The sequence below is a fragment of the Canis lupus genome, chromosome 16 (genome assembly GCF_011100685.1).
Source record: "Canis lupus familiaris isolate Mischka breed German Shepherd chromosome 16, alternate assembly UU_Cfam_GSD_1.0, whole genome shotgun sequence".
Lineage (NCBI taxonomy): Eukaryota > Metazoa > Chordata > Mammalia > Carnivora > Canidae > Canis > Canis lupus.
Genome location: NC_049237.1, coordinates 16435665 through 16449966, shown reverse-complemented (window position 1 = coordinate 16449966; position 14302 = coordinate 16435665). Strand labels below are relative to the sequence as shown.

Genomic DNA, 14302 nt, shown 5'->3' with positions numbered 1-14302 from the left:
GTAGAGCTTTTTTGAGCAGTTCTAGATTTATAGAACAATTGTATGGAAAGTACAGAGAGTTCTCACACACCGCCTTCCTCTCCTCGCCAGTATCCCTTATTAACAGCTTGCACTATGAGGTATGTTTGTTACAATTGATGAGCTTTTATTAATACATTATTATTGTCATTAACCAAAGCACATAGTTGACCCACCTCCCACGACAGTCTGTTTACTCCACTATATACTGTTACAGTGTCAGAGCAACGGGCCCTAAAAATGCCTGTTTCCCCTTCCGCCACCCCATGGTGGCTCTGACTTACTGGTGTCTGGGGCCAGACCCCATGCCAGGTGGGGACATACAACCCAGGTGTGTGGAAAGGCGTGCTCTTGTCACAGGGCTAGGAATAGGGATGGCCCAGAACAGAATTGGGGGGTTTGGAGGGTGCTTAGGGGATCTTTAGGGTTTGAGCCTGAACACCCTCTATCTCAAATGGGGGACTGAGGACGAGACACGGGAGGTGAGGTTCCAATTGACACATTGGGTCGGGGCAGAAGTTTGTACCCAGGTCTATCATGGAAGGGGGCATAGACCCAGTTCAGCTGCTTTTTTAACAACAGGAACTAAGTAAACAGGACCAGAACGTAAATTGTAAAAAGAGCTAGTCATGTGGTCATTTTGGGTGTCATTTGGTCATTTGGATGTCATTTGGGTATCATGTGGTCATTTTGGGTGTTATTACCCTGGGGACAACTCGGGCCCAGGATGGGGTCCCTGGGACCCTCTGATGTCATGAGCTCTGCATCTCGTTCTGCCTGAGAATTCTGGTCCTTTCCTGTGTGGAGCAGCGCGGTGTGAGCCTGATGTGGCCTCGGCAGGCCCTGCCCTGGATGGAGAGGGAAGTGTTGAGATGCCGTCCCCTGGCCCCCCGAGCTCCACTCACCCCCTGCGCCAGGCTCAGGTGGGCAGCGCCCGGAGCCCCTTTGTGCAGAGCACCCACCAGCCTTCAATCAGCAGGACATGGAGGTTTCTGTGGTTCCGGTAAGTCCTTGGAGCAGCTGCCCAGCCCGATGGCCGTGACACGGATGTGGAGGATTCCAGGAAGTAACAAATTCACACAGAGCCCAAGAATGACAGAGAAGGGCATTTTGGAACCAGCGGGTTGGTCGCTGGAAGAAAGATGTGAAAATGCCAACACACTTCCCCTGGAGGATGGCCTCCTAGGCTGGTGATGACTGACATTTACTACAGGCCCACGCTGGGGGCTTATGCTGCACAGCGACTCTAAGATGGTCTTGCTGTCCTCTTATGTAATAGAAACATAAGCTAGAAAGTCAAAATCAGCTAAAAAGAGCAGTGTGACAGAATGAGAATGTGGCTGGAAGTCGCAATACTAGGATGTGGTTCATGATTGTGCCATGTGGCTTTGAGCAGCTCCATCAGATCTCTCTGGACACCCCACCTGGGCTAGAAGGGGATCCATCGACTTGAAGATTTCTGAACTTTTCCAACTGTAATATGCTATGACTGCATCATTTCCCTGGGTTTAGGTGTCAGTAGAGCAGGGGCTCTGCAGCAGGTCTGGGCCAGGTAGGTACAGGTGCTGACAGATACCTGGGGTAACCACCCACTGAGACCCCAAGGGCATAATTGCTCTTCTGGGTCCACTGGTGGTCAGGACCGCTGGGGTTGCCAGAAGCCGAGCTGCCCATGCTGGGTCAGAGCAGCAGTGCCTGCCGATCACAGGGCCAGGGCAGGCACACAGGTGGGGTTGGAGGAAAGGGAAGCAGGGAAGAAATCACCCACCTCCCGCGACAGTAAAGATATGTGGTTCTCTCTCCGTCTGTTTACTCCATGCATATATCTGAGCGCAAAATACTAGAAGAGGTCAGAAGGCTCCAGCCAGGACAGAGGGAAACAGATGGTGTTCATCGTTCCCCACTCTCCTGACATCAGGAGGGACAGGGGGTCAGCCCCTCTGAAATTTAACTGCACTGCTTCAAAGATTATCCAGGGCACAACTGTGCAGGCCCCCTTGTCCATGGTGCAGTAAGACGCACATTTTATTCTATGCCCGTTTATGTGATCAAAACTTTTATGAAACAATGCAAGGCATCCTTATTTTGTTTAGGTTTATTCATTCATATTTTGATGGTTGTGTATAATCCACTAAGTCGATGTTATGATCTGCTGGTGGGTTTGGACTCTTCGTTTGAAAACTGTGGCCAGGTGCTTCTGGAGCAGCCAGTTTACCCAGGGATAAACAAATAAAAGCACCTTTCTTCATTATGCTTTAGTGCAGGGAGGCCTTTGAATTCCTTTTACGTCCTTGGTGTTTGCTGCTTGCTCTGAACACCTTGTACCATGCTGGCCCAGAGCAGGTGGGTGGCACAGCCAGTAGGCGTGGAGGAGGCATCCTTGGGCATCTGCAGAAAGTAGGAAGGAGCTTTTGATACATGGTGTTATAAATATGGATGTTTGATATTCTGGAATTTCTGAGCTGGCAACCTTTGTGGATATCGGCTCAGCCGCTGGGCCAAGCCCCAGAGCCTCGCTGGGGAGGTGGTTGGGAACAGAAATGAGGTCTCTGAGCCTGACGCTTGCACAAGACCCTCCTGTAGACAGGAGGGTGTGTCTCAGGACCAGCCCGCAGCGCTGTGACCTTATAAAAATGTTCCCTGCGTGCCCAGTTTGGCTCTAATTTGCGGTGTCCCTCCTGCAGTTTGCCTTCCAGCACAGACCCAAACCATCTGGTTTTCCCTGTAGGGCCAGCACTGCCTGCAGGGTGCTAGGCCAGGAGGGGGTAGGTCTCGAGTCTGACACAGGGCCCTTTGGGTCTGTGGGACAGGGACCCAGTAGCACCTCCACTTTCCCTCATTGTTGTTTTTCCTCGTGAAGGGAGCACAAAAGGGTGGGCGCCCCTGTGACTAGAGTCACCCAGCTGGCCAGGCAGTGCAGGGCACCCACAGAGGGTTCAATGCCACAGTGTTGGTCAGCGGTGTGGCATTTACTTGTGCATAATTAAACCCTCTTCAGAAACCCAGATTTGGTCTTTTCAAACCTCATCTCAAGATTTGTCTTAGCAAAAGAGTAAAATGTCAGAGCTGAAAACAGCCCTAGAAATGAAGGGCTATCCATCCTCTCCCAGATGGCTCACAGTTTCAATCTGTACTCACCCCTAGGAGGCCCGAGCAATCCAAGATATGCCCTGGGAGGTCATTGCCTTATCATAAGACCTTGGTGTTGACCATACTCTGAGCCGTCATAGTTCCCCAGTACCTCAGTACAAACGAGCCAGCGTATTAGCACCTTTGCCAGGATTGGTTTTGTTTCAGGGAAAGACAAATTCTCATTTGAGTCCTGCTGTGTGCCTGGCACTGTGGAGGAATGAGTCGCTCAAGTGACCCAGACGAGGTCCTCGCTGTCAACCGACTGCTGGTATCTGAGGGAGAGGGGCCTGTAGACAAAATAACAGCGTGAGCAGATGCCTGGCGGGCATCTTCATGACACTCAGCCGGCCAGTGGCCTAAGAGTGACTGTGTTCATGTCACAGGTGATGCCTGAGGGGATGACTGTGGAGCTTTCCTAAATCTGCTGCTCTTCGTGTGTGTGGCACAGGTTCTTCCTGGACAGTCAGAATGGGCCTATCGGGGTTGCTTCCTGTTTTTCACTCAACTCTGCTGGGATGGACAGCCTTTCCTATCTGTCTTCATCCTCTCGTCCAGGATCCTGGACTTCCTTTGGGGATTTCTGGTATCCCTTGGCAAAGTGAAGGCTCAGCTGTGTGTACAGAGACCCCCTCCCTGGGCCCCAGTTTCCTTCCTGGGGGTGGCCAAGAGTCTCTCCATAGCTGCCCCTGCTGCCTGGACCCTTATCCAGGGCTGGCCCCCCCTCAATGACTCTCCAGGGAAACAAGAAGGAAGAGAGAGATGTGTCCAATACATATCCTCTGTATACACATATTAACATTAACATTACATGTTATTAACTAATGTTTCATAATAATATGTTTATTATATGTCCTTAATATATGTATCTATGTTGTGTATCCTTAATATAGATTATTACAAATTAATACAATAAGTGTACATAATACATAACTAATATAGAAACATATATAATATTCTATATATCCACACATGAAGGGGTTTGTTTTGAGGACTTAGCTCCTGTGTGTGTGGGGCTGCTAAGCCCTAAATCCCTGGGGTAGGTTGGCAGGTAGAGGTGTAGGCAGGACCTGATGCTGAGGTCTTGGGGCAGGATCCCTTCTTCTTTTGAAAACCTCTTTTTCCTCCAAGGCCTTCATTTGATTGGGTGAAACCCACTCACTTTAGGGAGAATCATCTCTTTTATGTAAAGTCAGTGACCATAGATGCTTATCTCCAGGGACCTTCACAGCAGCATCTGGATTGGTGCTTGGCTGAGTCACTGGAGCTATGGCCTGGCCAAAGTGATGTGTAAGACAAGCCGTCACGGATTCTGTGATGGCACTTGGTTGGCAGAGCCCACAGCTCCCCTTTCTGTGATATCTCCCCCCTCTCATCCCCTGGCTTGGGCCAGAGATACCACCTGTGGAGATGTGGATTGTTCTGGACTGAGGAAGCAACCTGCTATCCAGGTCACACCTGTTGGTAGCCCAGGGGAGGTGGTTGCCCCAGACCTGAGCCTTGCCCCTCACCATCTCTGGGTCCTTCCCAGCCCTTGCCTGCCTCCTCCCTCCTGGGTTGGGAGAAGACAGCAAACAGGGTTGATTCTAGTTTCTAATCCTCAGCAGAAGTTTGCAGAGGCCAGATTCAACCTGGCCTGCAATGTGTGTACCTTTAAGGGGTTGCTCTGGGACCTGAGCAAGCAGGGGATGGGGAGGGGGCCCTGGGCATGCAGATTGGGGGTCTTCAGGCCTTCCAGAACACAGGTCCCTGGAGGCTGCATTGGAGCCACCGTCCCCTCTGCTCAGAGTCCTCAGCTGTAAGGCCAGGAGTCCGTGGGGACCTTCATAATAGTCAAGCAAAGGCTGCCTACCTTAAAGCAGGGCGAGGCCAGCTACCTTTTGACAAGAAGAGAGCAAGAGCAGCTGGCCCTTGGTTATCCCTCCTTAGAACTGCTCACACAAGTTATCAATCACCCTGTCTTTCAGCGTGAGGATGGGGTCAAGGTGGCTTTCTAATTATAAGGAGGAGCAGCTAGTGTCTTTTTTTTTTTAAGATTTTATTTATTTGTTTGTTTGTTTGTTTGTTTGTTTGAAAGAATAAGAGAGTAAGAGTAAGAGAGGAGGAGGCAGGCTCCCCATTGAGCAGGGAACCCAACGCAGGGCTTGATCCCAGAACCTCAACAGATGCTTAACCAACTGAGCCACCCTGGTACCTTGTCTTATTTTTTTTTAATTTAAGACTTTATTTATTTATTCATGAGAAACACAGAGAGAGAGGCAGAGACACAGGCAAAGGGAGACAAAGGCTCCCTGCAGGGAGCCCGATGCAGGACTCAATCCCAGGACCCTGGGATCATGACCTGAGCCAAAGGCAGACGTTCAGCGGCTGAGCCACCCCGGTATCTCTGCAGCTGGTATCTTTACAGAACCTTTGCAAATTGATTTCATGCCTAGGTTGAGTGGGGCATAACAGACCACCTGGGCTTCCCAGGTTGTGACAGTTGACCCGGGACTTGGGACCGTGTTCTGGTGATGTCCCGTGTCCTCCAGTCGTGACTGCTGAAACCGGATATGTCCTTGGCCAATGGCCCTCACAAACCCCACACTGCACGGTACCTGCCATCCAGCCTCACTTTACAGATTGAACACCCACAGCTCCTGGAGGTGAAAACAATCCTCTGCACACGACAGCTGAGGGCGAGCGGAGGCTTCTTGGCCACCTCAGTGTGAGGGTGCTGTGAGAGAAGGCTTTGCTGTGTGCTGCTGATGTCGAGCTAGGGAAGCCACTGCGGGGGTGGGGGGGAGTGGGAAGAGGTACGTCCTTAGCGCTGGGGCAGGGCCAGGCCGCCGTACTTCGACCTTGTCCAGGGCCCAGGGCTCCTTCCTTTGGAGAAGGGCCAGCCCAGAGCCACAGCTGAAGTACTTTCCTTGGCACAGAGGCCCAGGGTGGTCAGTGGGGTAGCTCAAGCCGGCTGTGTGCCTCAGTCAGGACCCTCAGGTGGGGGGCACGGGGCTGGCAGGGTGGCAGCAGGAGTGAGAAATAGTGGTTTACTTTTCTACATCAGGAAGTCTCTCAGACTGCAGTCAGAAACCACGAGTCCTCTGTGGAAAATAAAGAACTCTGGACCTTCTCTGAGAGTTAAGTTTAGGCTTTCCCTAATTTGGCCCCCGTCCCGCCCCTTTTGCCGAGTTCCAGCAATTCAGGGTTTGTTCCTTATTTTTCTGAGAGCAGTTATATAATGCAAATGTTTTTCAAAGGCTCCGATTGACCATGGTTCTGGCCACCACCCCCACCTTGGTACCAAGAACTGCCTGTTGGGCGGTTTTGAGGGATTGCGCAAACCCGGTCCATCTGGAGACACCTCACTTGTGCCTTCCGCCTGAGCTTCTTGCCAAGGCCTCACTGCGAGGGATGGACCTCAAGCCACGGGACCTCAGGCTCCTGACGAGGCTGTCCCATGGAGTGATGGGGACAGGGACAGCCGGGGAGACCAGCGGGGCAGGGGTGTCCTGTGTGGGACCCAAGCGACTGTCTCCTGCTGATTTTGAGGACGCTTAGTCATAGCTTTCCAGGAAGCGTACTGAGCATCGTGAGGACGCACCTGGCATTTGTGCCCATTACCCAGGTGCTTGAAATTGGGAGGACTTAGAAACCCACTGAGTAACCAGAGGTCAGCTCTTAGGAAGCAGGTGAAGAGGTTCGTCAGGATAGAAAGAAGTGCAGCTGGGTCTTAACCAACTCATGGTTGAGGTACCTATAACGGAGCACAGGACATGCCCCCACCCCTCCACCGGAGCAGCCCACATCGGGGAGACTCTGCCCCCAAACACTGAGCTTTGAAAGCAGTGGAGATGATTTGGCAGTCTGAGAGTAGAAAAAAATTATTTTTATGACTAATCATAGATGGTGAGAAGCTGCAGTTTATTTTCAAGCTAGCAGTCCTGCTCCAAAGTGCTCCCAGGGGAACACCTGGGTGGCTCAGTGGTTGAGCATCTGCCTTCGGCTCAGGGTGTGATCCTGGGGTCCTGGGATTGAACCCTGCATTGTGCTCCCCTCGGGGAGCCTGCTTCTCCCTCTGCCTGTGTCTCTGCCTCTCTCTGTGTGTCTCTCATGGATAAATAAATTCTTAAAAAAATAAAATAAAGCACTCCCAGGATCCCAGGATGATGATTAGTTCAGCGATAAACACCAAGACTGGGAGCTCAGAGGCCTCTTCTGGAATCTTCTAGTTAAACCCTCTCACTTGACAGATGAAAAAGTGAACTCAACATACCCGAGACCGCCCCTGCCGCCCCCTCTCCCTGCAACTGCCCATTCCCGACAGTGAACAACAGAGTTGAGGCTGGAAGTCAGCCTCCTGGCTCCTTACTCGTGCTCAGGTGGTGTTCTCGAGTACGGAGGGATGCAGGACCCAGCTGTTCCCCTGACGGCGCCCACCATCAGCTGTCCCCAAGCCCGGGGTGGCTCCCAGTGTCACTGCTGCTCTGTGTACTCAGGTCTGCTCCGCAGGAGCGGAGAATGAAAACCATCCCAGATGTGTTCCTTCCGCAGTAGGAATCAGCCTGCTGGTAACTGCACTGGAATGTTCTATCATGACCCTGATATCTAAAACCCTTAGTCGGCCCTCAGGTGCAGGCTACGGGCCCCTGACATTGGCAGCCTTTCTGTTTGTCCTGTATTTGTGCTTTTGTCAGGCTTCTGCCCCGGGGCGTCCCAGCTGCATCAACAAAAGAGTTTTGTAAGATGAAGCATCAGATCAGGAATACTGAAGGGCCAGACCGCATCTGATCAATACCCACTTACCTCACACCTTCTCTCAAAGCTAAACCATGAGTAAGACAGCCCCCGTCCTTCAGGAGTTCACAGATCAGTTTGGGATAATTGCCAGAGGAGTGGGAGAGCTGCAAATAAGACCCCAAACCACACAGACTGTAGACCTGCCACAGTGGGGAGTGGTGGCATTTGGTGGGGGTGGTTCTGCTATCAGAATTACTTTTCATTTGGAGTAGGCCTCAAAGAGAAAGCATTGTAAGCTGTTTCGGGGAATGAATCACTGAACTGCACAAATCCTCACGCATCCTTGTCTTCCCCCTGAGGGTGTACTGTACCCACGATACCCATTTTGCAAGGAAGAGCTCTACATCTTCACAGCCTCTGATACCAAGTGTGGTTTTGGTTAATGGAGCTGAGCCATCCCAAGGAGGTGGTGGGACTTAACAGAAAGAGCTCTGAGCTGGGAGTAGGTGGTCCTGGCCTATAGGGCCTGCTTGCTGCTGTCTGGTTGTCCAGCTTGGGCAAGTGGTTTAACCTCTCTGACTCTCAGCAGCTTTGGCTCTAGATTGGCATGGTTCTGCTTGCCCACCCTACTGGTATGGGCTGCTTCAAGGACCAGGGGAAGATTTAATAAGGCACATTAATGGCAGATTAATGACAGCTCTGTTGCTGATATCTTTTTTGTGGTAGGATGTTGGCTTTTGCCTGAATTTCTGAAGAGGGTTAGGGATGGAAGGGATGTTAAATGGGCTACTTGTAAGGTCCACTCACATCTCAGGAATTTTCTTAGGGCTTTTCTCTCTTATCCTTATGCTTTCCTGACAGGTGACTTTAGCGGCCCGTATCCTGAAAATTAACTTTCCCCAAAGATTCTGATATACATCTCCAGAGCACATGGTCAAGGTCTAAAATAAGAGTATGTGCAGCTGATGACAATCCCAGAGTCTCTTGGCAGCAACCAAGTCTTAAATGTCTCTTAGCGCCTCAACATTGGCCAGCGAAATGCCCACCCAGCGCCAGGACTGGCCTGGCTGGCAGACCAGAAAAGGAGGTTTCAGGGGTGGCAGGGAGAAGATGAATCAGTGAGGAAAGCACGGAGCTCTGCTGGGAGTTTAATATTTAGAAATCACATGAACAGGCCAGGCTCCAGGAGCCTTGGCCTTCTGGAATGAGCTAGGAGGCCAGGTCTCAATTATTCCACCAGCTAATAGCCTTGTGGCCATAGCTGCCATTAGAAATTTCCCCATACCTGGCCTTCAAGGTGTGCACTCTTTCTTGGTGAGCTCTGAGAGATGAGAGCCAAGATTAGAATCATGGAATGTGGGGTGGAGGAGCCTTCCAGCAAAGCCCGCCGCTCATGCCAGGGGACTTCCCTGTAGGGATGCTCGACCGAGCAGGCATGCAGTGCTGGGAGGCAGGCCCACAGCCATAGTTGGATGGCTTGGTGCTTTCATGAGCTCGCACTGGTCAGAAGGAGCTGCAGGGGACTGGCTGCAGCCCCTCTTCATGGTCACCCCGGGCTCCAGGCCTCCTGCGATAGGAGCTGGACCAGCATCCCCATCTTTCCTCTTTCAAGGCTGTCTAACCTGAGTCATTTCACCGCTGGGGGCCTTGGTTGCTAGAGCATGATGGTTCTGTGAGGAACAAATGAGTATTTGTGAAAAGGCTGTCACGTGTGGAAACTGTTGTACTGCACCAATGTTCGAGGGTAATGATTATTTGAAACCAGAGAAGAATGTACTCATTAAAATGGGAGATAAGCACCCACACCTGGTTCCTCCTCACTTCCTGGTGAACTGCAGCCATGTGGGCCCCATTGGCACAGCCTGTACGGCCCCCCGCACTGGCTGGCCAGGGGAAGGGGTGCCGATTCGAAGGCTTTGCGTGCCTGCTGCATGCCAGGCAAATGCAGGCAGACAACAGTAAGAGAAATAGGTCTCCCTCGCCCCTGATGAATTCAAAGTCTAGTTAGAGAAACAGACTGATAAAGGATCATAATAGGGCACGATAAGTCCGTCTACAGTTGTGTAATAAAAGTCCATCTTCAGTTGTGTGATAAAGCTTCGTCTAAAGATAAGAGAATAATGAATTCTGCCTGAGGGTGGGTCCCTGCCAGAGATAGTGTGTGAATTGGGCTTTGCCAGGCACAGAGAAGTTCACCTGTGAACTAGGATTGCTGGTTGGGGGAAATGCAGCAGAGCCCGGGAAGGCAAAGAGCTTGGAGCATCTGAAGGATGGCAGCCAGCACTGGCCATTCATGCATGGCCTTGGGCCAGGCTGTGTCCTGGAGGGGGCTAAAGGAAAGCAGGGTCTGTTCTCCAGGGAGGGGTGGACGGTTGCCAAAGAGCAGGCCTTGAACTGAGGTGTGTGAGGACGGGAGATGGTGTCCTGTGTCCAAAGACACAACCGTGTTCACGAGAACCACAGCAGTCCACCCGGGGTGCTAAGCACATCAGAAATAAGGCTGCAGAGGTCTCCATGGGGCCTGGTAGAAAGCTCCTGGCTATGGCTCCTCCCAACAGTCACCTGTAGGTAGCCGGTGGCTCTCCACCTGGGCCATCAGCAGAATGATGGAGATGCCCATACCTCACAGTGGACTTATCAACTCCCTTCTGTGCTGGGGCCTAAGCTCCCCAGGTGCAACCGGGTCAGAGACCACTGACATAAACATGAGAGGAGGCCAAGTCTGAAATCTCACCAGCGTGTTCCAGTTGGCCAGGTATGGAAGCCATTGCCAGGTCCTCAAGGCATTAGGGGAGGGGCCGATGTAATAGAATAAGACCCACACTTTTAGGGATTACTCTTCAAGCAGAGGTTTGGAGATGGCCTGAAAGTGACGAGTCTGAAAGTCTTGGGAGAACAATTAGGCAGCTTGAGAGAGCCGAGGGAAGAGGGATTTGGATCCTAGCAGCAGAGGGGTTGAGGGTGGGTGACAGAATGGGTTACAGGAAAGCCTGGGTACACAGGGAGCTATAAAACATTGTTGATTGAAATTACAGAAGACACAAATAAGAGGAGAGATATCTCATGTGTGTGGATTAGTAGATTCAATATTGTCAAGATATCAATACTATCCAAAGTCATCTACAGATTCAGCACAATCCTTGACAAAAATCTCAAAATGGCATCCTTTTTTTTTTTTTTTTTTGAATAGAAAAATCTGTTCTAAATGGATTGTATGCAAATACCAGGAATCCTGAGTAGCCAAAACAAATTTTTTGGGGAAAAAAGAACGAAGTAAGATGTTTCATGGTCCCTGATTTCAAAACTTATTACAAAGATATAGTAATTAAAACAATGGTGCTTGCATGAAGACAGACATATAGACCAATGAAATGGAATAGAGAGCCCCCAAATAAACTCTCACATAATGTGGCGAGATGATTTTGTGACAAGAGTGCCAAGACCATTCAATGGGAAAAGACAATCTTTTCAGTGCATGGTGTTGGGAACATTGAAGATCAGCATGTAGAAGAATGAAGTTGGGCCCTAATTTTATACCACAGAGAAAAACTCAGAACAGGTCACAGACCTACATATAAGAGCAGAAACTAGAAAGTCTTAGAAGACAGCATGAGGGAAGAGCTTCATGACATTGGATTTGGCAATGAAGCCTTGATTATGACACCAAAAGCACCTGCAACAAAGTAGAAATAGATTACCTCAAAATTAATAGCTTCTGTGCATCAAAGGACACCGTCAATAGAATGAAAGGCAACCTACAGAATGGGAGAAAATATTTGCAAATCATACATCTGATAGAAGGTTAGTGTCCAGAATATAGAAAGAACACCTACAATATCGACAGCAAACAGCGCGGTTGAAAAATCGTCAAAGGACTTCTTGAACAATTTTCCGAAGAAGATACAACAGTTGCCAAAAGCACCTGAACAGATGCTCAACATGACCAAGCATTAGGGAAACTCAGATCCAAACCACAATGAGATATCACCCGACACCTGTTAAGATGGTTAATATAAAAACAAAACTAAATCCAGACAGCAGCAAGGGTTGGTGAGGATGTGGAGAAATCAGAATGCTCGTTCACTGTTGGTGGGGATGCAAAGTGGGGCCCCTGCTATGGAGAGCAGGCTGACGGTTCCTCAGAAATATTAAAATTGAATTACTGTGTGATCCAGCAACCCCACTTCTGGGTGTTTACCCAAAAGAACTGCAAGTAGGATCTCAATGAGGTATTTATATATCTATTGTATTCAATAGAATACGCCGTTCGGGCTGCTATTACAGAGTATGCCAGGACTGGGTGGCTTTCTTTTTTCTCACAGTTCTGGAGGCTGGAAGTCCAAAATCAAGGGGTCGGCAGGGTTGTTGTCTTCTGAGACTCTCCCTGCCTCGTCGATGGCCATCTTCTGTCTGTGTCTCCACATGGCCTTTCATTTGTGTCTGTGTCCTAATCTCTTCTTACAAGGCCAATAGCCATACTGGGATCAAGGCCCACCCATATGACCTTATTTTAACTTAATTACCACTTTCAAGACCCTATCTCCAAATACAGTCACATTCTGAGGTTCTGGGAGTTACAGCTTCAGTCTGTGCATTTGGGCAGTTGCAGGGAGACACAACACTTGTGTTCACAGACGGCAGCATTATTCACAACAGCTGAAAGGTAGAAGCAACCCAGGTGTCGCCTGATGGTTGAATGGGTAAGCAAATTGTGGTACATCCATACAATGGAGTATTATTCACTTTTAAAAGGAAAGAAAGTCTGACATAGGCCACAATGTGGAGGAACATTGACATTAATGCTTAAGTAAAAATATTCCAATCACAAAAAAGGCAAACACCCTGTGGTTCCACTCAGACAAAGTCCTGACCTTGTCATATCTGTAGAGATAGAAGGCAGGATGATGGGTGTCAGGCTCTGGGGGAAGGGGTGGGGGGTTGTCTCATGGGACAGAGTTTCTGTTTTGTAAGGTGAAAAAGTTCTGGAGGCAGATGGTGATGGTGGCACGGTGTAAGTGTACCTGACACCACTAAACTGTACTTAAAATGGCTAAAATGGTTAAGTTTTATGTTATGGGTATTTTACCACAATAAAAAAGGAAAAGAAGAAAGGTTGAGGACTCAGGCAAGTTCCCCTGGTAGACTTCCCAGTCTACCCTGGTGGGGCTCCTCTCTGGGGTGTGGAGGGGGTCACCAGGTGAGACTAGGGGGAAGGAGGAGCAGAGCTGAGGCCCCTGTGTCACACAGCAACACTGACCATTCCATACCAGCCACCAGCCAGGCGCTCCTCCCCATGAGGCCCCCATCATCCCCTCACCAGGAAGATATGCTACCTGGACTGCTTCCTCCAGGGACCCATATTCTGTGCCACTAGATGAAGTCCTGCCCACCAGCTCTCCCAGGGTGCTGTGAAGGCTTGCCCTCCACTCCTGCTTTCCTGCTGGGGCGCCTTCCCTCCTGCCTCCAGTCCCACTTCTTCTCCTTGCTCCTTCCAGGGTGATGAGGGGTAGTCGCCTCAAGTTCTGAAAGGGATTGTGAGCGTGGTCAGGGTCTTTGAGGAAGCCAGCATGTTGTCACCCCTTCTTTTATTCCCCTTGCATCCACACCTCTCCCTGGTGGCCACGGTTTATGGGGGACTCAAGATGGGGGTGTGGTATGTGCATGGAGCCAGGCTGTCCCTGGATGAGGCTGGATGGATACCTGAGGGCTGTTCCGTTGACCATGTGCTCTCTTTTCATCCTAGGACCTGAGTTCCTTTGCCATGCCACTCCTGGATGGAGACCTGGAGAGCTCAGAAAAGCATTCTTCCCGTAAGGTAGGGCTGCCTTTCTCACAGCTTCTCACAGCTCACCTGAGGTGCCACTGAGCAAGGTTCCCTCGGTGAGAACCCAGGACAAATGTCTACCCACCTCATCCTCTTGTGCTCCCACCTGCTCATCCACCTGTGTTCTCCCCTCATCCTCCTGTGCTCCCTCCTGCCCATCCACCTATGCTCCCCCCTCATCCTGTGTTCTCCCCTCATCCTCCTGTGTTCCCACCTCATCCTCCTGTGCTCCCACCTGCTCATCCACCTGTGCGCTCCCCTCATCCACCTGTGTTCTCCCCTCATCCTCCTGTGCTCCCACCTCATCCTCCTGTGCTCTCACCTCATCCTCCTGTGCTCCCACCTCATCCTCTTGTGCTCCTATCTGCCCATCCGCCTGTGCTCCCACCTCCTCTTCCTGTGCTCCCACCTCATCCTCCTGTGCTCCCACCTTATCCTCTCCTGCTCCCACCTGCCCATCCACCTGTGCTCCCACCTGCCCATCCGCCTATACTCCCACCTGCTCATCTGCTTGTGTTCTCCCCTCATCCTTCTGTGCTCCCACTTGTGCTCCCACTTGCACTCCCACCTGCTTACCGACTGGTGCACCCCTCACATGGCCATGCCCCTTGT

General features: G+C 50.7%; 1 protein-coding gene across 2 annotated transcripts in view; it reads left to right on the top strand.

Moving 5' to 3' along the window:
- Positions 1–14302, top strand: part of PRKAG2 (protein kinase AMP-activated non-catalytic subunit gamma 2) — a 265492-nt gene that overhangs the window by 63049 nt on the left and 188141 nt on the right. For both annotated transcript variants that reach the window (XM_038559767.1, XM_038559766.1), the window contains exon 2: positions 13610–13681. In XM_038559767.1, the coding sequence (XP_038415695.1) occupies positions 13610–13681 (72 nt within the window). The remainder of the gene's footprint in view (positions 1–13609; positions 13682–14302) is intronic.